General features: G+C 42.0%; 1 protein-coding gene across 3 annotated transcripts in view; it reads right to left on the reverse strand.

The window, feature by feature from the left end:
- ABHD2 (abhydrolase domain containing 2, acylglycerol lipase) overlaps positions 1–22,915 on the reverse strand; it is a 40,103-nt gene that overhangs the window by 6,013 nt on the left and 11,175 nt on the right. For all 3 annotated transcript variants that reach the window (XM_065076553.1, XM_065076556.1, XM_065076554.1), the window contains 7 exons: positions 12,821–12,996; positions 11,434–11,601; positions 8,391–8,574; positions 4,709–4,801; positions 2,900–3,010; positions 1,574–1,643; positions 622–706 (listed from right to left, as the gene is read on the reverse strand). In XM_065076553.1, coding sequence (XP_064932625.1) covers positions 622–706; positions 1,574–1,643; positions 2,900–3,010; positions 4,709–4,801; positions 8,391–8,574; positions 11,434–11,601; positions 12,821–12,996 — 887 coding nt within the window. The remainder of the gene's footprint in view (positions 1–621; positions 707–1,573; positions 1,644–2,899; positions 3,011–4,708; positions 4,802–8,390; positions 8,575–11,433; positions 11,602–12,820; positions 12,997–22,915) is intronic.

The raw sequence follows: 22,915 nt of genomic DNA on the forward strand, positions 1-22,915 counted from the left end.
GTTCCATGTACAGTGAGAAAAATCCCCATGCTTGCTCCTGTCTGGAAGCAGCTACGGATAAATTCTCTGCTCATGCTTTCAACCAGGAAAAGAATAAACTTCCCTCCCTATGCACCAACTGCTCGTGTGATGAAGCAGCAGCCAGCTCACTCTTACGAACTTCTGAAGGTAATTTACTTTTTTTTTCTAAACTGAAGAACTTTCAAGGGTTGTTGAGTACCAAATAACACATCCATGCATGTGCCCCCCACCCCTTCATCAGCAGAAGGGGCTGTTCATCTGCACTCAATCAAGACTATCACTGTAATAACCCATCTTCCTACTAAATCCCAATGAGGAATGAAGGCACAAGGAAGCATTTTTCCATTCTTGAATATAATGTGCTGGCTATCAACACAAGCCAAAACAGCAGGAGGTGCCTGAAAAGACTCAGGTTCTTCCTGCTCAAGGTTAACCTTGTTAGTTCTAGTGACTGGTGATTTAAAGAGGCTTGGTACATCTCCCACAGGATTAGAGATGTAAGGAGGCAAGTCAAGCTGCTTTGAAATCATGGCTCATGATGTGATAAGGAAGCTGCAGGTACACAAATATGCACAGCTGGAGCAGACTGCTTCAACATACCTGAAAGAGCTCTTGGAATTGATAGAAGACTCTCATGCACAAGAGGGTCATCAGCAGCATTAACCAACAGAAGGGGAACATAGATCTGCATCAAGAAACATGGCAGAAAAGGAAAAAAAACAAAACCAGTAAGGGCTTGGTATTTAAATTTCAGGTTACCAACTGTAAAAGCATCTTAGCTTAACTCAATTAAGACATCTTATTTCAGATTTGTCCTGTACCTGGAAAATCAGCAAAAAAGCAGAAAGAGTTGAAGTGCAAGAGTGGTAGCTTTTCACCAATGGAGTACTCTGCAGCACTTGATTTTTTTTTTTCCCCCGTACTCAATTGTATGAAATGGGCAGAGGTGCATCAGAGCAGATACAGATAGAGTCACAGATCTTTCCCATTCTCAGAATTCAAATAGCTACACCTTTTTCTGCTCTCTATTGCTTTGCACATCAGGGAGTTAGTGCCAGCTCCATTATGGACACCTTGGTTTAAGTCCAGGAAACTCCCTTGGAACATCTCCATTCTCTGGCTCAGTAGATCAAGGAAGAATTAATCTTCCAGTCACACTTCTGCAAAACTTTGGTCTGCTAAACATCTGCTGCCAGATAGCATCCCAAGTCTCTCCTACAGTATCTAGTAAGTCTTGTCTTCCTTGCAACTGCAGGCTCTGCACCACCACCTATTCCCCACTTTATCCTCACACACTCAGAGGTTCAGCTGAATTAATGGCTTTACCTACATCACTTGGGTGGTGGTACCTGTCAGTTTTGAGCTCTTAAGATCATTTAGCTCCAGTATTGAAGGTAGCAAGAACTGAAATACCACTCCAATATACTGTGTGTGATTATTTCTGAAAATCCCAGCTAAGAGCCGAGTCTAGGTATTGGTAACAGAAGTCACAGTCGATTCTCTCCAGTAGGAAAACAAAGGTACAAGAGCAGTCTCTATTGCAAGAGCTTACCCCATGCAAGTAATGCAGGCAGCTTTCTTCTTCATAGTATTCCTTCAGGGAACTGTAGCCATGGAACTTCCTGAAATACAGAAGACCTGTCATTGCAATCACCTGCTTCTAGCACCTACATGAATCTTACTTTCAAGTGAGGCCATACATGCAGAGATAGGAATGATGCCTCAATTTCCATGCACAATGCTTTTTTCCTACCCAATGCTTCTGCAAAACCCACCTTTGGCAGCACATGCCTTTATGCTTTCCGTGCTTATTCAAACATGGTAATAGTGTGGGCAAGTTAAACATGCAAGTTGAAGTCTAGCAGTCTACAGCACATTTCTTTTAAAGTATCCTATTTCACTTAACTAATTGTACGTATGGAAAAAGTTATGATCTTGTGCATCTTTACCTGAAAGCCTTTTCAAATACAAACCCACCAGTTTATGAACCTCAAACATACTGGACAAAAGGGCCTGCCTAAAAGGCCAACCAGAATTCACTGTGCTTCCAGTTCTTTGCCAAGTCCTTAGCTCTCCATTCCAAATGAAGAATTCAGTAAACCTATACTCAAGTGCATTTATTTTTTTTTTAACTTAAGAGGCAACATAGCTGTTGGCCCAAACTAGAAAGGCCTTGGGGTGAAGGACAAGCAGGGAGATTTCCCTAGGAATGGCTTTTAAAAAGCAGCCAGTAATACTCCCAGCCTGCCAAAAGTGTTATAGCTGTATAGCCAACAGTTTACAGCCTCATTTTGGAAGGGTATCAGTGCCTGGTAGAGAACATGCTATGATACAAACACTGCCACTGAAGAAAGTGCTGTGTTGTTTTCAAGGACAGAGGCAGCAACAGGCTACTGCTTAATTAAGCAGAGAGCTTAATTTAGGTAGTGGTATGACAAGCAAAAGAAGTTGTACCATTTCAGCCAACCCTAATGTTTATTGAGAAGGCACAAATAGTTTTTTTTGGGGGAAAGATTTGTTTCAGAATTCAAGCAGGGCTAAGGACATTCATGAGCAGTTTGAGCTGTCTTCCACATTTTATACTGGTTTTTGGTAGAGTTTGCAGCACAGTTGGCCTCTTTCAAGTTATTGAAGGCTGCAGATTCACATTTACTGATAAATGCCTTCTAGATGATTTTACAGAAGCTGTGACTGTCAATACTAAGTTGTTTTTCTTTTTGGTAAGTTTTGTTCAATGTGACGGCAAGGAAGAATTTCTGAGGTTGTCAGCACTGTATTTCAGACTCCTAGAGGCACAGCAAGGGCTGTGCTAGAGCAACACTTGAAAGAGAAGGTAGTTTCAGAGATCTATATAGGATCAGATAATCACCCTTCATACCTCATAACGCTATCATCAATTTGCATGAGGGATGTTGCTGTATAGAGTTTGCTCAGATCAGTATCTGACAGGCTCTGTGGCTTCTTTGTGTTATCTCCAAAAAGAACTTGCCTGAAAAAGTAACAGAAACAAAAACATCCAAGTAACATAAAAAGGGGCAACAAAGCCACGACCCATTCAAGGGCAACTAAGTTTACCAAGTTTGCCAAAATAATAATAATAGAACTGGGCTACATGTATGTGAGGCTTTCTTGGGAACAAGCACAGCTTCTTTGTCCACCTCCCTTCACACCAAGGCATAACAGAAACCCTAACAGCCTCTTCATAAAAAAATAATTTCCTCTTATATTGAAAAACTGCACAAGGGACCTCTAAATGGAATCTTCCCAGAACAGACAGTGTTCAGGGTATTTGGAACTGAGGCTGGGTTAGAGGGAGGGTTCTCTGGCTTCAGCCCAAACCTGTGGGTGGCTCGGGTGAGAGCACTTGCAGTCCTGGGCATAGCATCTCCTTCACCATCTGGTTCTGAAGTCTCCCCAGCACACATATTGGGTTAGCTCACACAGCAGGAATTACTTGGGGCATTACCTTAGCAGAAAGCTATTTACTATGGACACTTGTCATAATTAGTTGTTGCCCTCAGGAGAGGATGCGTTTCTTTACCAGAACAAACTGCTCCTCTAACAAACAGAACAAAAGCCACAATTTGGAAAGGAGTTTTTATTCCCTTTCAGCAGCAGCTGCAGGGCAGAGTGGGAGGGAGGGAAGGTTTGATTTGGGGGAGCTGACTTAGAGCACAAGCAATTATAGAAAAAAGTTTACTTAACAGATTTGCCTTCAAGCCAGCACTGGCTCTTTCTGGGTCATGAATTTAAGTACCATTTAATGGGGGCTTACTTAACTTCACATGTTAAATTTGGTCAAGTTGTCTAAATATTTGTCATTCTGGAATGAATTATGCGGATCATCCCACATGTCAGCTGCCCTAATTCCTTCTACAAGTGTTTCATGCTGCACAGAAGTGTAAACAATGAATCAAAAGTTTGCAAGTGACACTTGCTCTTAACTGGAATGGATCTTAGATATTCCTCTCCTTTTCCCTTGAGTCAGGTCATGTCAAATATACACCAATGAGGTACTTCCACATCTACTGTCCTGAAAAGAAGTATCCAGAGAACTTCCTGATAGAGGAAACAATATTGAGCATGTTACCTGTTTAACAAACACATTCCTTTGATATGTGAGAACCACAGATCACAACAGCAGCACAGGGATCCTACAAGTACACTTGCACTCCAGGAACAGCAATACTAAGTACTTTACTGGCTACATGCTCTTTCTAGAGGAACTGCTAGAAGCCAGAGCTACAGTTTGACTATTTGCTTGTTTGATAAGCAGCAGCCCCATACAGCAGATTTATCCTACCTCAGGTAGGTGGCAGAACAAGAGGCTTCTTGAACAGGGAATTCTTGGGCTAGAAGTGAAACAGATGCAGAATACTCCACCTTGAGGTCTAATTGCAATGTTTTCTTCTACACATCTTGTTTATTCATTAAGTGAGTCTCCTCAGAAGGCAAAAAGACAAAGCCTGCTTTCTTCTAACAAGATCACCAGAGCTTATTTGTATATGCTATGGTATATGAGCAAGACTGAGACAAGCTCCCCTTCTCTGTTGGTTCACCTAAAGATCACCAAGCAAGAACTGGTGCATAATTTTTCAGGAGTCTTATTTTAAAGAACCAAGAAGACAAATCTGATATAGCAATTGACCCAATCAGTACTATCAGTGTAAGTGATATACTGCAGTACCTGTGAGAAAGAATGATCTTCTTCATGTTGTCTGCCATGAGGAAGTTATAAAATCTTCTACATTGATCCCATTGCATGAAGGTTTCCTGTGCCCTAGAAAAAACACAGTGCAAAACGATCAAAGGTGTTAATGGAGATCATGAAAGACCAGATGAATATATTGCAACAACTTATGGCAGCCTAGAAGCTATGTAAACAAATCTCCAGGCCTTCCCTGACAGGGCTTAACCTTTTCCAGGAAGTGACTTCCACTTTGGTGAAGTTTGGTAGTATCAGAAAGCAGATCTGCAGTCTCATTTTGCACAGTGCAATTAGCTGTTTTGATCAGAGCATTTAAGAGCCATCAATCAAGATCTGCAACACTGACAAGAGTATTTTAGTATTGCTTTGCATAAGTTGAATGTAATTTACCTAATGGGACTATCAAGAAAAGGACTAAAACCTGTTGCTAAACAAAGTCTTGTTTATTGTGTATATTAGCTCTGCAGAGGAAATAATTTGTGCAGATGTTTCTAATATGTACAGGCACTGTTATTGTTTTAGCTTCATTGGCAGGAGCTGTAGGAACAAATACTAGTTGCAGCTGCAAGTGGCATCTGAGTTGAAGTCTTTACCTATTCTCAAAGCAAAATAGCCCTTCACAGCTTATCTGTTGTTAAAACAGAATTAAAGTCATCCAGACTTCTGTGAGCTGTGCCAGATACCAGCACTCCTTTGCTATGCAGGGTCATGGGCAGGTTATAACTTCACCCTTAGCAGGGTTTGCTGTTACTGAGGAAACACGCTGTCATTTACTGAGCAACCTAAGAATGCTGGGAGCAGTTTCAGCTACTGAAGTACTCCTACCATTTAAACATTAACATACCATGAGAACCACAGTGGATTTAGCATGACTTCCCAAGTCACAACCTGCAAGTCCCCTACCAGAGCAAATGCAAACTATGTTTTCTTGTAGTAAGCCATGCTGGAGTATGATTTTTAATTTCTTTTTTGTAAAAAGCTTATATTTTTGTCTAGGCAAACTAGATCTCCCATATTTATACCAGGGCAGGAGAATGAAGACAACAGGAAGATGCACATTTCTTCACAAAAACAAACAAACAAACTTAAAATGTTTGCTTGGAAAATTATTACAAGATGTTTGAAGTTAAAGCTACTACATTTCCCTGCAGTTCCTGTAGTACAGCAGTGCTCCCAAAACAAAGAGCTGCAAGCACTGGAAAAAACCCATGGCTTTGGGTATTTTGAGGACTATACAGGTTTTGAAGCTGAGGACTCCCCCCACAGCCTGTAGCTATGGTAAAGATGCATTCCACAAGATCAAGAAGTGGAATCAAGCCTGTGCAGGCAGAGATTAAGGAATAAGGAGACATGTCCCCATTTAGCCTCAAGGAACAAATTCCACAGACTCTGTTAATTCATTAAACTAAGAGCCGCATTCTTCTGGCAGATCCTAGTATTGCTACTACTTTATTATGCCCACCTACAGGACTCAAGCTTAATGCTCTGGAAAGGCTTTCATATTTCAGATCCCTGGTTCACCTTGTTCACCACCATTTTTTTTCTTTCACTTCCTAAAGTTATTTGGAGAATAAAGGCTGTACAAGCTGATAAAAAAAGAAATTGTAAACTAACTGTTAATGTCTACCTGGATAATCGACTTTCAAGTAGCCCAGAGGGATGAGGCCAATTATTTTAACCCACCAGACTAAGCCTAGGAAGGCAAAGGCTTAATTAATCATTCCACCTGGAGGTGTTCTGTACCTCCTCCCTCCCACTTCTATAACCAGGGACACAAGGCCCTCCTTATCCTGTCTTTTACTTAGTAGATATTTACTGATACTGCTTTTCCATAGATCTTCAGCTAATTAACATTTCAAGTAGATGACAGGCAAGGAGACAAGATCTGAAAAACGTTCCTGCTGATTGCCTGGTAAGATGTAGCAGATGTGTTGTGACTGGAGATCTGCTAGGAGAAGTTTACCCAGCAGGTGGAGTCAAGAGCTCAATAATCCACACAACCCAATGAAGACTTGCACTAAAGTCAAGCAGCTGTTATTTTTCTACACAAATATTCAAGTGCAGTATTGTTAAACAGGTTGTCCTTACCCTGCTATTCTACCAGAACATCATGACGTACTACTGCAGAAATCAGCTTAGGGAACAGCATTACTCACAACATCATTTTGGAGACCAGAAACACAATATTGCGTAACTGTAAAACCAAGTGGACCACAGCCAGATGTGATCCTTGCAAACTGTCTGATGGCTGCAGTTGAGGACCTGACTTCAAAGGGATGCTCTGTGCTCCATGGCAGAACCCCACAGCAACTAAAAACATTTTACTTGAAACAAAAACAGAAAAACTATTCCTGAAAGCATCTGTTCAGATTTTAAGGATGTGAACTCACAGGGACCTAGCTGTAGGTTACACACTTTTCCCATAGTCACATCAGATCTCAAAAAGGATTAGTTATGCTGGAATAGTACTCAAGCACATATAAAGCTTTCAGTCATAACTTAATGCTTCCAGAAAAGCTTCTCTCACTTGTAAAAGCTTAACTTATAAAAGGTATCTTCAGACTGCTGACTATTAAACTGGTCCCTGTCCACGCAGAGCATGAGCAGCATCAGCTGTCTTCACCAGGCCAGGAGGCCAAATTCCATAGCAAGCCTCTCACAGGGATGCCATAGTTTCATTATGTTGATCTGTCCAAAGGATCTTGACCCAAACACTCTAGTCTCACTCTTTTGCCTTTCAAATAATCTCAGGCCTCAAAAATGTAGTTAAATTACTGTAAAGTCAGCTATGCTATTAGCTGTCCATATGTACAGACAGTAAGTACTAAAAGTAGTAGTGTAGCCAGTTACACTGTTTTAATCTCCATTGACTGTGCATATTTGGAAGGTCGAGCCACCAGTTCTCAAGCAGCAGTGCTCTTCCCAGATCCTCTATCAGTCAACACAAGTGTAAGCACTAGGTAGAGATGCTACAGCTCTAATGAAGTGCTACAGCCTTGGTTTCCAGGTGGGGAACCACAAGTTAACATTTTAGGCAGACTTTAGGGCTATAAGCCTTCTCCTCACCTTCTGAATTGTATAGCATGGTTGTAAGCACCTCTCTATCTCATCACCAGCCCACAGCTCTGTTTCAGTAACAGACATTAAGAACAGAGCATGGACTGACAGTGTATGAGTTGTGTATCTCTTTTGAGTCTTCCCCAGATAAGAGCTGCCAGATGAAAGTGCACACTGAAGCCAGACAAGCTATTATGAACCAAGGGATACTTCTCAGAGTGATGAGAAAGTGTAAACTCTTACTTGCAAACATGGCATTATCCCAGCAATTTGTCATGCTGCTCAGCCTGCCTGGTTAGTTACACCAGGACTGCACAGGGAATGCCTCCTCTTAGGAGGCTGTAGCAATGAGACAGTTTGGCCAGCTCACGCACACAGACCAGATGCTGCCCGCATGTACCTGGCCAGGTACAGAAAGCTTATTGGTGCTGCCAAATCAAAGCTTTGGCTGCTCCTTCATGAGGGTGGCATCCTGCATGCCGCGGTCTGTCAGACAAGTTCAGCGCAGGAGAAACACCACACCAGTCACCTTGTACTTCCACATGCACCCTTGCCAAGGACTCCCAGAAGAGAACGGAGAGGATGGAGAAGTCTCCAGACCCACCTCAGTGCACTGTACCCCTGGCACACGCTGACACAGCACAGGACTCGCTCCTGGTTGGCCTGGCTTTCTCCCAGGTACTTGCACACGATGTTTCCGCCCAGGCTGAAGCCCACAACAACCAGCTGGGTCTGAGGGTAGGTCTTCTTGATGTGATTAACCATGGCACCAAATTCCCAGGTGCAACCTGAAAATAAGGACAAAGTCAATAATCATCTTTAACTTAACTAGATTTCCACTTCAAGCTTCAGTTGTGTGTTCAGCTTCTTGCCCTTTCTGACTTTTCAATAACCTTATGGTTTTTAGAGCTCTGATTCACACACATGTTCGTGCATCTGTTTTATGAGCCCTGTGGACCTTACCTCATACTTAGTTCTGACAGACTGCCAAAATCAGATGAAATTAACTTGTTTAAAAATCGCAGCAACAGCTAATCTGACAATTGAAACTCTTCCTTTCTAAAGCAGCTTAAAAAGCAGAGTCCAGCAACTCTGGGCATGACATTACTATCCAAGAACAGTGTTCCTCGTTACCTTCCTGAGGCAGTTAGCCACTTCTGAACTTAAGTGCCTGGACAGCATCTTGCTCCTTTGCTTTTAGCAAGGCTGCTGTGTATCTTTAAATCCATGCTGAGGGAGGGGATGGAAACGCAGAGTTGGCTGGTCAGGACCACTCTCAGGGGACTGTTGCAGAGCCTGACTAAGCAGGTGCTCGCTGGAATCACAGGGAAGGGTTTAAACAGAGGCAGCAAGCCCTTCTTAACCAAAAGTGAAGATACTGCAGCTTCCTAGAAGACATACTGGTATCTCCTCTTCACGAGAAGAGGTAAGTGCCTCTATACAGATCTATTCTGTTCTCAGCTGATACTCCCTTGCATCCCACAGCCTGCAGGCACTGAGGGGTCCAGTTTCTGTCAGTACTGGGGTTCTCAGACTGTTTGACAGACTTTAAGGCCTCCACATTTGAGCACCTACAGCTATTCCTCCTGCCTTTGAGTCTGGGAAAAGGAAACATGAAGAGAAGCAGCTGCAAAACTGATGGCATTATTACACTGCTATCAACTGCCTATGCACTTCGATAAACTTCCAATTGAATTTAAGACCACAAACCACACAGGAGGCATCACATGAACAACAGAAATAAAACTCCAGCTGTTTATTCCTGTCTAGAGTCTGAAACTCAGCTCTGTCCTGTGGAACTTGTCCAGGACAATAAATCCTAAGAGTCAGGATTCTACCCTGTGCCAACTCAACACTGCTCCAGTGTGGCCCCACCCCAGCTGTAGGGACCTTGCTGGACATCACACTCAGGTTTTAACTTATTGGTGTAGAGTCTGAGCACCAGGGTTTGTGTTTATTATGAAACAGCAGGCTTCTGGCTGAGAGTTTCAGCAGGGCGTGGGCACTTCCTTGCAAACATTCTTAATGAGCAATTTTCCTCAAGATGACAAATGCTGCATTGCTCTAGTTTCCCTGGAAAAAGCCAGCAGTCAAAATACTTGAGTGTTTGACCTTCATGATTCCAGGGCAGCTGATAACTATTTCAGAAATCCAAAACTAGAATAGCAACAGGTCAAGCTTAATGTAAAGGCTGGAGGATTCAGCAAATCCCAAATTTAGGCAACTTGCTCCTCAACAAATATGCCAGGAATCCAGCAAAAGCCAGAAGGACACTGGGATACTTGGGTTAGAGACAGAGTCAAGTCTGCTCATGGTCTTGCTGACACTCCACTTGACCAGCAACTCTGCCAAGTGATTTACTGTCTTACTCAAAGGAAGTGCTAGGCATTCCTTGCCTTTTCCAAGGCTATAAAAGACATGGAAAGGTATGTCTCAAGCAATGCACTACAGAATAACTCCCTAAGGTCTAAACCAAAGCTCTGTAGAAGAAAGCTCTCAACTTCTACCACAAAAAGCAAATGCTTTAAGGAGGCCAGGCTTATTTCCCAAAACATGATAGGCTTGAAGCCATTAACAGCCTAGGGCCACAATACAAATTGATGTACTCTGTATTCCTGAAATGTTTTCCACTGAGGAGTAGATTTAATAACCACAAAACAAGCAAAGCATTACAACCTATTTGCTTGCCAGACCCAGAATCTCAAAGCACAATATTTCTATTTTGACAAGTCAACCTTTCAAGATAAACATTCAAACATTTAAAATACTTACTGTTAAGAGTTTAACAATCTCTAAAACATAAACCTAACACCAGTCTGCTAAACCCGCAATTGACTCCTGACATAATGTGCCTATAGATATTTGCAGTAAAGAGGGACATGAGAGCTCAAGAGAGCTCAGGAACAAGCAGATCAGGTCACAGCCAAGAAGGCCACATTCTACAGAGATCATGCTACTCACTAGCAGCGCAGTTAAGAATAGCTGGAGTCACCTTTAACACAGTTCCAAATCCTTTATTCCTTTTAATTTTTAGATTAAGGAAGATTTCCTTATGCTCAAGGAGAAAGCCCAAAATCATGGCAGTGAAGCACTACCACTTCTACAGCATTACCGTGACACTGTAGAATGGTTGCTGTTCCTTGATATTAGTGTGAAAAATCCAGGAATCAATCCCCATGTGTCCCTCCCAGGGGAGAAACACACTTTCTGGATAGGCTGGTACAATCTCCTCTTATATAATATTTACAAAGCTTCAGGAGTGGTATTTCTCACTGAGAGCCACATTTGTTTCCTATTCCACTAAACTAACATTTCAGTGCCTCTAAAACCATTTGAGCAGGCTACAAGAGATGTTTTTTGTTTGGTTGGTGTTTTTTTCCCCCAAAAAAGTTTTCTGTCCAAAATCTGCCACCTTTATTAAGATACACATGTAATAGCTGAGAGAAGAGATAAGGAAAAGTGAATCCCAGCATCAGCCTTACCTCTTCCTCACATATAACTTCATTTTAGTTCCTAAGAAACAGTATAAAAATTATGATCCTCATTCAGACACAGCAGCTGTGTTATGCTGAAGGAGGCTGATCAAGCCCTACCCTAGAAGTTCTGCAAGCTTGAAAATAAGTCCCTAGCTGCCATAAAGTACCTACCGTACGTGAACATTCGTGGAGAAGTGAGCTCAATATTTGGTAAGGCTCCCAAGTGATTCAGGACAGCACATCTGTACCCATTTTTTTGCGCATAGTCCACAAAAGTGCGGATATACTGCTTTTCACTGTGGTTAGCAATCCCAGGGCAGATTACCATCGTGACATCCTCTGTGCACAGAAAGAGAGAAGTTAAGTAAATGTCACTTCATGCAAATCAAGAGATTCAGAAGGTTTCCATTTCAGATCCGTGGGAAACTATCTACCAGAAGTGAGCTAAAAATCCTACTAGTCTGCCAAAAATCCAGTATGGGACGGGAGACTAGCAGCTCTAGTGCTACAGATGTGAAAAAGTAATTCATGTTACAGGAGATGAACAGTTTTCTAACTTCAGGGAAGGCTGCTCAAACAGTTCTACAAGCACTGCCTAGAGACCAAGAATAAATTCTCCCCTTTGGAGGACGTCTTTGATATTACACGTTCTGCCTTCTGACAGCCTGTTGTGACTGCTAAGTGTGTGGAAGCTCTGGAGCCCACCACTCCCTCGTGCACCAATTAGACTGGCTACACTATTTTTCCCCTTCCAGAGTTGGGTGTAACTTCAAAATGAAGCTTTACTAAGCACAGACATTCTGATCAGCTGACATTAGCCACCATCTGCTTTGTAGCTAATCTAATGGTATTTGATCTGCTGACACTGTTCAATAGTTTAACAAGATATCATTTGATCAACTGAGAAAGTAATTGTTGTAATTCAAGTCAGCACAATAAGTTACATTCAGGATTAGCACACGCACATTGAATTAGCAATTAGACTCTTATGTGCAAAGCTCCAACATTAGCAGCTCCAGTCGCTGAATTTTTGCCTCATTAGGAAAATACTACTCAGATTCTCAGTGATACTGATAGAGATAACAGTGACTGTTCAAGTGCAGTGTTATACCATGAGGATGTCAAGACTGACAGTTCAGAAAAGAACTCTGCTTTCCTGAAGGCCAAATGGGAGTCACAGGTTTACAACAAAATCATCTACTGCAGGGGTAAATTGTACTGCTGAAGTCAAGCCACAGTAACTCAGTTTTAAGAGTTGCTGTTACTAGTAGTAACAGTAAGTGTGAAAGCTGACACTCACTCTGAATATACATACATGATGTTTTAAGGAACCACCATGATTTTCTACATTTTCATGGAGTTTTCTTCTGAGATATAGGTATACAGAAGATGGCCTCATAGCCTCCACACATTCATCAGTATTGCTTAGCAGTCCCCCTCCACCACGAGAATTAGCATCTATCCTTTCCGATAAATCAAGTAACCGTGTCCTCATCCATCCCCCAGAGCACAGAAGCAAGGTTAGCAGCTAGATGCAGCCAGCAGCTGTTTGACTGACCTCCAATGCAGTGCTCGGACCGCGGCTCAAAGAGATCAAAGGTGGCTGTCGCTCCATCTGGCATCGTGAGGTACTTGCGAAGTCCATACGGATGTGGTGATCTCACTCTCCCCATTTTTCCATAAAGGGCAGTCTGGATATGTCCACTCTTTCCCCAGATCAGGGGTGGAATGTACCTGAGAGAGGCAGTAATTTAATCACTTATCTCTGCTGTGTTAACAAGCCTTTGAGAACAGATAAGCACTTTAACATATCTCCTTGCTACCAAATACAGTAACAAATATGACATTGGTTTTGCTATGACTGAACCAGCAGCATTGATCTTCGCAGCCTTACACAAGGCAAGAGACTGACATGCTCCCGAATCTGACAAACCAGCACTGATATCAGCAGAAGCCAAAACCCAGACATTCCTCTATATTGAAATGTTACATGCACGAATATTTCTCACTAAATACGCAGAGGCCTCATGCCTCAGTGAGAATGGGACAGCATGTTGCCAGCCAACCAAACTGACCTCCAGAACCCATAAAGTGTTGTAAATCTGTTTTAATTGAAACACTGAAGCCTGCTGGGCTGAGCCACATGAACTTTTGTAAGCACTTGACTGTACAAGACAGTGGCAGAAACAACAGGATTCATAGTGAGTTCTAGAAAACAGAAAGCCCCAAAACTTGCTTGTCAGGGCAATTTTGCAAAGAACAGCTTTTCTAAATTAAGTGAAGAGCACAGTAGAGGGTGATTTTACCTCTCGAGAAGAGTTTGGTAAAGCTGGGACAGTTTTAAAAGGACCTCTCAGAATTGGCCAAACTCCACTGAATAATAAATCCCTTTCAACATAAGAGTGGGGAGTCTAACAGTTATGTTTGTTTATTAAGGGCATATTAAAGCCAGGTGACAAAGCAGATTGTTTGTCTTTTCCTGGCTTACAGGCCCTCAAAAAACCCCAAACCAAAAAATATTTGGGAGAAAACACAGCTATTAGCTGAAGGCATTAAAGGCTTAGTTACTGGCGTTTTTTTTTAGTACAAGCAGAGCTGCAAGTGGTTTAACAGGAAACATTACTGTTGCTCACATGGTGGTAGGGCAGTCACCTGGCCACTCTGTAGAGGAGAGACTGAACCAATGCCTTGAAAAAGATAGTTACATCAGCTCTCAATAGGAAAACACAAATGATTTATTGTTTAGGAGAACTGCAGTCCCAGGGGACACGCTTCCAATTAAGGAGCTATAGTCTCTGCTACACAGAGCACGATCTCCAAAAACAGTTTGAGAGCTGCTGATGCCACCTTGGGTCCTGAGAGATCAGCAACTCCCTCCCCATTGTGTTTCTCAGCACTTCCTGCAATTATTTCTTTTGACTTCTTGAGACCAGATGAAGCAGAGATCATGTTCTTCCCTGTTCACAGAAAACCAGGCAGCTTGGGACCCAGATATACTAAAGAATGTGACAGAAACCTTACCTTTGCTCTGACGCTACCTGCTCACACAGTGAGACCTTCTTCCCCACGCCAGCTCTTATGTATCATATCCACAACTCCCTGTTCCCCACATACTCCTCAAAAAAACAATACTTCTTATCTTACAGGAAGTCTATCTAGGCTTGTTTGGCAGGACAAGATCAGCAGTTTGCTCTTTCTCTCTGTTCTCCTCCCTCATTTATGAAGGGGACTTCTTACAGTCAAAGCAACATAGCAGCTCATTGTACAGTTTCACTCAGTTTTTGCAAGTGTACTTCCCAAGGAGACCCAAGATTCCTGTAGAAATAGATACAACTTCAATAAAGGCTGCAAAAGCTTGCAGCTGATACTTGTAGCCTTGTAAATTAGCTCTCAGTGCATCTGGGATTTGATCACTCAACTATAAAGCTTTCCAAAGAATCCATGTGGGGCTAGCAGCATTATTTATCTTCTATCAACCCAGTATCCTGCACTGGGAGACAAGCACTGCAGGTGATCTTGCCAAGCGCAACACACAGTGTTTACCAGCCGTGCAGAGATTCCCAGCAATGACAGGGGCTCCGCACACTCCTCCTCTGCAATTGCTGGTAGAGATGGAAAGTAGTTGGTGGATACATTCGCACGATTTAAAGCAGATATCCATCGGGATAGTAACATCAATGTAAACAAGCTTGACAAGAAGAACTACAGATGGTTCTGCTCAAGTCACATGCAGCTCACTGCAGAGGATTTTGAACAGCAACTATTGTGCCAGATGGAAGAGACTCTCCTAGCACAAGAAAAGGCAGCTTCACCCCAGTTGTTTATCACCAGTTCAGGTCAGTAGCTGTACCCCACGCTAGATGGGGCTTGACTGGCTCTTCATCTTCTTCCACAGAAGTCCTCTGCAGATAGGTTTTGCTAGCAGCTTTTGAGTAGAGCTGTCAAATGCAATCTATAATAAGAATTTGCAGCTCTCTTAGAAAAGACTCAGATGTCAAAACTGTTGCATGGTTTCTATTCTTAGGTTAAGTGCATGCTTTGGAAAATTATGGCAGTTCTGTTTCTGTATAATGCTTTCCAAATCAAAAATTATCCCAGATAGAACCCAAAGTCTTACCCCATAGTGCTAAAAGGGAAACAGTTTCTTCAGCTACAGCAGGGGTTATAAGTTATACAGCTGTGACTAATTACTGCTACCACCTTGATTAAAAAAAGAAAAAATAATCAAGGATCTCTGCAAGCACCAACCCTTCCCTCATGTTTACCTCCACTTTAGCTTCCACCTATAAGTTAGTCATCCAGGGCAATAGATGCAGCAGCTGCAGCAGCACATATCACAGGATGTTGTTAGAGAGGAAATTAGAGTCTTCAAAGCCTCATCACTACTGCTGCAGTTTAAATGAAGACAAATGGCTTCAAGCATCCTGCTTACCAAGAGTGTACTGCTTACCACAGCCTGCCTTCTCAGGTCACAGCCGGTTTCTTTGGGAAAAAGAATACCCAAACATGCCTTCGAATACCCCAACTGGAAGTTAACTGATCTTCAGTAAGTCAAACCTTTCTGCATCTTTTACATAGGCAAACAGCACATGCAGTTCATCGATATGTGCCTCATTAAAGGCTAAAACCATGGCAGGAATCCCTGTGACTCCACACATAACAGACAAATGATACCTACAGATTACACATTTCCCTCAAAGCTAAAACTGTGTTAAGCCCTATGGACAAGGGTGGTTTCACGACTTGCTCCCTTCAGAGGGCACAAATCAGTGTTTCTGAGCATTCTACACACCAAGTAAAATGCTCAGCTTATCTTATGTTAATTCCAGTCAGTTTTTTAAACATCACACTGCCTGCAGTGAAGATGTGTTAGTCACTCTACATGTAACTACACTCTTCTACATAAATATTCAGAGGTCAAGTTCCAGCGTGGGTAATGTGCACAGGACAGGACTCTGATTCAGAGATTTGTTACTCCCACTTAGTCATACTTAAGCATGTTACGTGTATTCCTGCAGTTTGCATTTAAAAATAAAGCACTTATAGCTCTGAAAATAAGCTGCTACCCTAACACTGGCATGTATCTCACCTATCTTTTCCTACTGACCATCAGCCTTCAAGCAATAGGCTAGTGGTGAGATTGATATCTTTAAATACCTTCAGTATCCAGATTCCAGAAGACTGAACATCACAAGATCTCAACAAGGAGAGAGAAAGAAGTTGCCCAGATTGTACAGATTTGCATAATGAGAGAAAAACAGAAATTAAAACTCACCTTACCAGACCAATGCAAAAGCAAGAAGCTATTTAAAAAAAACCCACTTACATTTATCAAGACAAGTTGGCAATCTAACCAACAAAACCCTATAAAACCTTAGCAGTAACAAAGCAATGCATCTGTATCCCTGCATTCCAGTAAAAGCTGTCCTCAGCTGATGGACAAGTTTGAACTTGCAAAGCATCCTCAAATCTATAGCAGAATTGGGTGCATGATCTCTGTCAGGCTATTTCTGTTGACCATTTTGGCAATGGAAAAAATCTGGTTTTTAAAGTCTTCTATGAGTTTCTATCTATATCTTTCAGCAAGGCAAAGTCCACAAGAACTTCCAAGACCAAGTACTGGGCACAACAGCACAAGATTGTACAGGACTGAAGGACAAGACATCTGTTTATCTAGGGCTCGTGAGGACTTTCAACTTGCTTTTACTTAAAGCATTCAACAAGGAGGGAACAAAAGGACTCTTCAGTCATGAAGGTGTGTGATACCACACTGGTGTGGGGGGAAAAGCTTGCCAGGAATTGCATAAGAGTCTTCACCCTCTTAAAGTGCAGATCAGTTAAACTAAATTTTGCTTAAGCCCGTTATGTGAAAAACAGTTCCAGAGATATTTTAATACTAAATCCAGCTGGAAAAAAACCACAAAAACCCAAAAACAACAACTATCCAGTGCTGATAGGAATAGCTAGCACAGAATGTTTTGTATGGGAGCCAACATGCCTCATGGCAAACAGCTGAAAAGAGATGCCCCTGTGAAACACTCATCCTGGAAGCAGGAGAGCATGTACTCTTGGTATTTTTCTTATGGCTTCCCTTAACAAAACAAGCTCAGCAGGGTGTGACGTTGTGGGAACACGAGCTAGATATCATGCAGACTGAGCAACTAAGTAGTATCCAGTTTAAGAAACATTCAAGCATTGATTGCCTTTTAGATTTTATGCTAGAACTATCAGTACTGCTAAATTTAACCATGTCTTCCAAAGAAGACCCTTTCATTCATAAAAGCAGGCAGCTTCCCTCCAGCATTAATATTAATCAGAAATAGGGAAAGTGTTCAAGGACCTGATGGACTTCAACTTCTCTATAACTCCCACTATAAACTAAGGGGGTTTTGAAAAACAGCATGCTGTAAAGATTACCCAGCAAAGCTAATTTCACTGTATAGAGATGACTCATTACACATTCCTTGGTGTGCCCAGTTCCAACAAAGCTGCTCAAAGATGTACAGGAGCCCAGGCACAGACACCATGTCTATAAGCAGTATTTCCACTGTTCTGCAATAGGGGTTTACAGTTGACAGGAGCTGAGCAGCCAGCTGGGTGGTGAAGAGTGGTCAGGAAGATCTCTTGCCAAAGTGCAAGCCCACACCAGGACAATGTACTACAACAGCACAGACAAGCAAGTACTGGTAACATAGGAGATACAAAGGAAAAGTAGTGTCGCACTGGAAACAAAAAAAATCTCAGTTTCTGTGAAACAAAAGTGTTTTCCCAGGTTTCTCCAGACCCAAAGGCTTTTAACCAAGTCATTTCTCTGTCTGGCTGTGGTCAGTTGCAATAGATATCAGGCACTCTGAGTAAAAACATATTCGAAGCAGTTATTTATGGCTTCCAGTACCCAGACCCATAACTTCCAGTAACAGGATTCTGCAACAGCACGCAGACAGGAGAACAGGTCTGGGGATGCCAGTTACTTGCTATGGAAGCTGACTTACATGGCACAACAAGTACAGAGCTCGTGAGTCTTAACTGGCTAAGTGAATTCACAGCCAGTTACATAAATCCGCTCACAAATGTTAATGTTTTAGTTTTAAATGCTGCATTTCAGCTGTGCAGCACAGCCCCACATCTGGATAGGTGGCTGTCCACAACAGTGCCCAAGAGCAAGAGAATTCCTACATATCGCACAAACATTCTCCCAGCATTTTAATATTAAAAACAATTCCAATATGTAATTGTAGATTAAGTTTTAGTGGCTCTCAGGCAGCAGATTATGAATTTAGAGCACGTACATTGCCCAGTATGCAGGAATTTAGGAAAGCAGCAGCTGTATAAGCAGCTCACAAAAAGCACATGAAAACTGTGCTATTTTTATTAGCAAGCATCAGCATTCAGGTCCTCAAAGATCTGAAGTGGAAGTTCAGCAACAGGCTTATTTCTGGAGCATTACTTCACTTCATCTGAGGAGATTAACACTTTAAACATTAACTCTTACATCACCTTTGATGTGCTATTGTGCATCAGATACTGATGACAAGAAGGCAGAATATACAAGTTGCCCATGTCAGGGGACACCCTGAGAATTGCCACCTGCACTACAACAGGTGACAGGTTTTGTGGGGTTTTTTTTGCCCCTTTCCAGAGCAGTTTGGAAGTATTTAAGGGATGCTTTACAAATCAAAGCTTGTTTGAACATTGTCTCTTTTTCGATGGTAGGGAATGTAATTTGAACTCCAATCAAGAAAGCTCATCTACAAGTCTGCAGGGTTCAACCCCCTCCCCCTGCAACACATTAAAAGCAGCTTATTCTGCATCAGCTCTGACTGTTCAACATGATGAAGACACAGCAAATATGTAACAGCAAAAATTTAAAGCATCTCATGGAGTTTCCATGTGGCCTGAGCCTCTGAAACAGAAACTAACGTAAGTGGAATAGAAGTGCTGCTGCCCACGGACACTGCATGAAGTCAGAACTATTTAAAAGTACAGACCGGCCGCCTCAGTTAAACCATCTCCTTACCAGTTTAGGCAGCTTTTATTTAGCAAAGTGCCCATCATATCCCTCCCTCAACCTTCAGTGATTACAATAAGTATTCTAGTCAAACCAGGGCACAAATATTAGAGTGCATCATCCTTGCTGATAAAAGCTGGAGAACTCAAGGCTGTTGCCAGTGCCACAGCAGAGAACCCAGCAAGGACATGGATGCCCCAAGGCCACGTCTCTCCTCAAGGTCACTGCTTCAGTTTACCAACAGGGAGCTGCCATTCTCCTCTGCCTCTCAACATGTTCACCTGCCAAAGCTTCAGGAGTAACACTGTTCTTCTAGTTTATTATTCTCCTGGAAGTGTTCTTCACAGAGTAAAACACTAAAGAGCTGACAGGAACCAAACAGTGTTTGCTATTTGATAGAGGCAAAGAACATTTGAAAAGCTTGAAGCCAGCTTTTCTGACTCCTTGCATCTAGGAGAAAAGCAATGACAGTGCAAAAGAGTCTTCTGGTACCAGGCTGCCTGCTTATCCAATGTAGGTTACTGTGCAAACACAGGATAAGAAGGATCTAAGCTGGATCTTTGACAGTGTTTACTAACAGGCTTGACAGTCATCTGCTTCAATCTTTGAGAAGCTTGCCTTTATTAAGGATAAAAGTGTGCAGACAGCAAGAATAAATAATTATTTTCTGTAAGGATGACACTTGTGCCACAACTCTACAGGAATAAAGATATACACATGCACTTGATGGTAAAAGAACTTAGGAATAGCCAAAAAAAGCCAAAAACCTCCAGCCCAGCACAGCAAGCACTAGTCAGATTTGTCTTTGTGAATCAAAGAGCCAATGCTGCATTTCTCTGCAGGGATAAGAGCCAATGGCAGACTTTCTGTACCAGTTTGAAAGCCAGGAAAAGAAGACAGCTGCAGGCAGAGGTTAAACCTCAGGGCTCGAGGGTACCAGCAGCTGCACTTGTTTGCAAGAGCTCCCATGCAAGAAGCAGTTCTTTGAATGAAAGGGGGTCTGACTGTGCTACTCCACTTGGTAAAGCCAAAGTACAGATCCGGGCAGTGGCAGAAGAAAGGAAATCTAGAGGTAACAAAATACGAGCTTTAGGAAGACGCTTTATTGCTTATCAGTGTTTGATCGATATGGAGAAAGCTTCAGGCAGTTTAGAGAATTGTAAAAGCAGTACTAACATCTGCAAGTACAAGGTACCTGGCACGCAGCCATCTCAGGCAGTTTTACTTTCCAAAGCTCTTCAATTATTCATCCACTGCCACTTGGCTTACTGAATGACACTACAGTTACAATCTATTGAGTAAGTCCATAGGTGAGGACAGTGCCATAAAGGGGAAATAAATCCAAAGGTGTTTCTTCCAAGTATTTCTAAACAGCTGCACAGATAGAATAACTTTCCTTATTTCTATTTCTCTCTGCCACCCTGTTTTTTTTCAAGCAATACCCTCACTTCTTCCCTTAAACATAAGGGAACCGAACACACCAGGTCTGAAAGCCAGTTCACAGCTGTACAGAGGAACTGGTCTTATAACAGATCATACAACAAACCAAGTACTGATGTAACAGGAGGGATTGCTGGGCTACTTCTTTTGCTTTCATGGTAGAATTTGAAAAGAGCTGCTTAATCAGCTTTCCTAACACTCTGAATAATTAGCAAGTAATCAAAGCCTTGCAAGATTTTTTAGCAGAGTATTGCACAAGCTGTTTTCACACAGCTTTTTGCTAATTAGTCCTACAAACTATTTCATGCATAATTGCAGGAATTTAAATATATTTGTTCCCTGTTAGTCTCCAAGTGACTTTCATGCCTGAGGACAGGGTTTCTTTGATATTTTAAAAATTTCTATATTGAAAGGAGTCTGTGATAACCTCAATAGAATAGAAAAAAAAAAAATCACATGTACATCATCTTAGATTTGTCTTTTCTGTAAACCCTTTCAGTCCCCAATAGCAATTACATCCCTGTCTCCCCTAACACAGGTATACAGGTAACAAGACTGAAAAACTACCTATTGACACATTTTATTCTAGTGTGTTTCAGTTGAGTTTGTTTCCTGGGGACATGCAAGCCTTTCAGGCAATGTCCTGCCCAAGATCCATAGGTTGGAAATCCCTGTTACAGTTTTCAGACAAGTCAGCAAGCCTGAGCTCTGAGCTGATCCAGAGAAAGCAAAGAATACAAGATTGCACACTTGACACAATATCAGGGTTCTGCAAGCAGCTCTTACTCCTGCAATTAAGGCACAACATGTGTACTGCAATTTTTAGACACGTTCTGCATTTTTGCTCCTTTGGGACTGCTCTGTTCTCCAACTGAATAGAAGTCAAAAACATGCCCATAATACAGTAGTGCAAGGAGCTTCTGCCATGAGAACACAGCTGAAACAGGAGTATAACATACTCTGAATTAGCTTACAATCTGCTTCCAAAGATTGGACTGATACTAACATGCCTTCGAGACTGGTAATCAGTACAGCTTCATGCTTGCTCTTTCAGTGACCAGGGACATGTCAATCTGGAGTGCCAACGCTGAGGTGACAAGTGTCTAAGATACACTAAGGAGGTTCTAGTTACTTGGTATTTTTTAGGTAAGCAACTGCTTTGCAGTTAAGGCACTAGCCAGAATCAAGAATCCAATTTCAATGCCAAGCTTCACCACAAACTTATGTTACTACCAAACTCAAACGGCATCCAGGAACCCTCTTTGGGCTCCAATTTAAAACAGATAATGCTTTGTTTCCTCTAAGAGTTTACAGACCCTATGGACTGAGATATTACACCTTGTGTAATCAAGGCACCTGACACAGCATTGCTAAGCGCCTCTCATCTCCCCCAGAATGACTATCATTAAGTCAGTTTGACTTTTGAGATCCAAAAGGAAGGTTCATGCAGCTGCACTCAGTACTTAGTAGATAATTGATGTATTTAGGGCTTCTAAATAGGACTTGCAAGTTTTCAAAGTGATTGCAGAAGAGAAATACTGTAATCAAAGTCCTTGTCCCTCCAAAGCCTCATGAAATTGTAGTAAATGCTTCATATTATTGATGAAGGCAAGGGCAGCTGCACAGATTCTGGAGGTCCTAGAATGGGAGGGTAAAGATCAGCCTGCTCAAATACACAGTTGACAAAAAGTCAATTTGAAAGTCAATTCACCTGGCTTAGAGCTAGCCAGTATGTCATTACTTTATTAAACTAGTTATGATGATGTGCTCTACCCAGTAATAGATTTCATTAGTCTTCAGTCAACCTAAGGTGCTTCAAATAAGAGCAGGCACTTCAAAACTAATAGCCATCCCTGTATTCATTCTAAGTGCACAGACACACAGCAAAAATGCTTCCTTCCTGTGAGCCCCGCCAGATTTCTTCCCTAACAGAGAGTACATGAACAGGAACAAGGGCTGACTGCATCCATCACTCCCCCATTTCCACAGACTGTGGGCTATATAGTGCTGATATAGTATAATATCAGTATATAGCTTCTAAACAAAGAGGCAGGGATGACTTTTCCCATATATATCCATGGAGATATATGCACAACAAGACTTGGTCCTAAAGCCAGGTACCTGGCTACACTAACAATAACAAAATGTTTCACTTGGAACATGTTTATTTTCCCAAGAGAATACCCTGACATTCATTTGCATTCA

This window comes from Columba livia, chromosome 11 (genome assembly GCF_036013475.1).
Source record: "Columba livia isolate bColLiv1 breed racing homer chromosome 11, bColLiv1.pat.W.v2, whole genome shotgun sequence".
Classification (NCBI taxonomy): Eukaryota; Metazoa; Chordata; class Aves; order Columbiformes; family Columbidae; genus Columba; species Columba livia.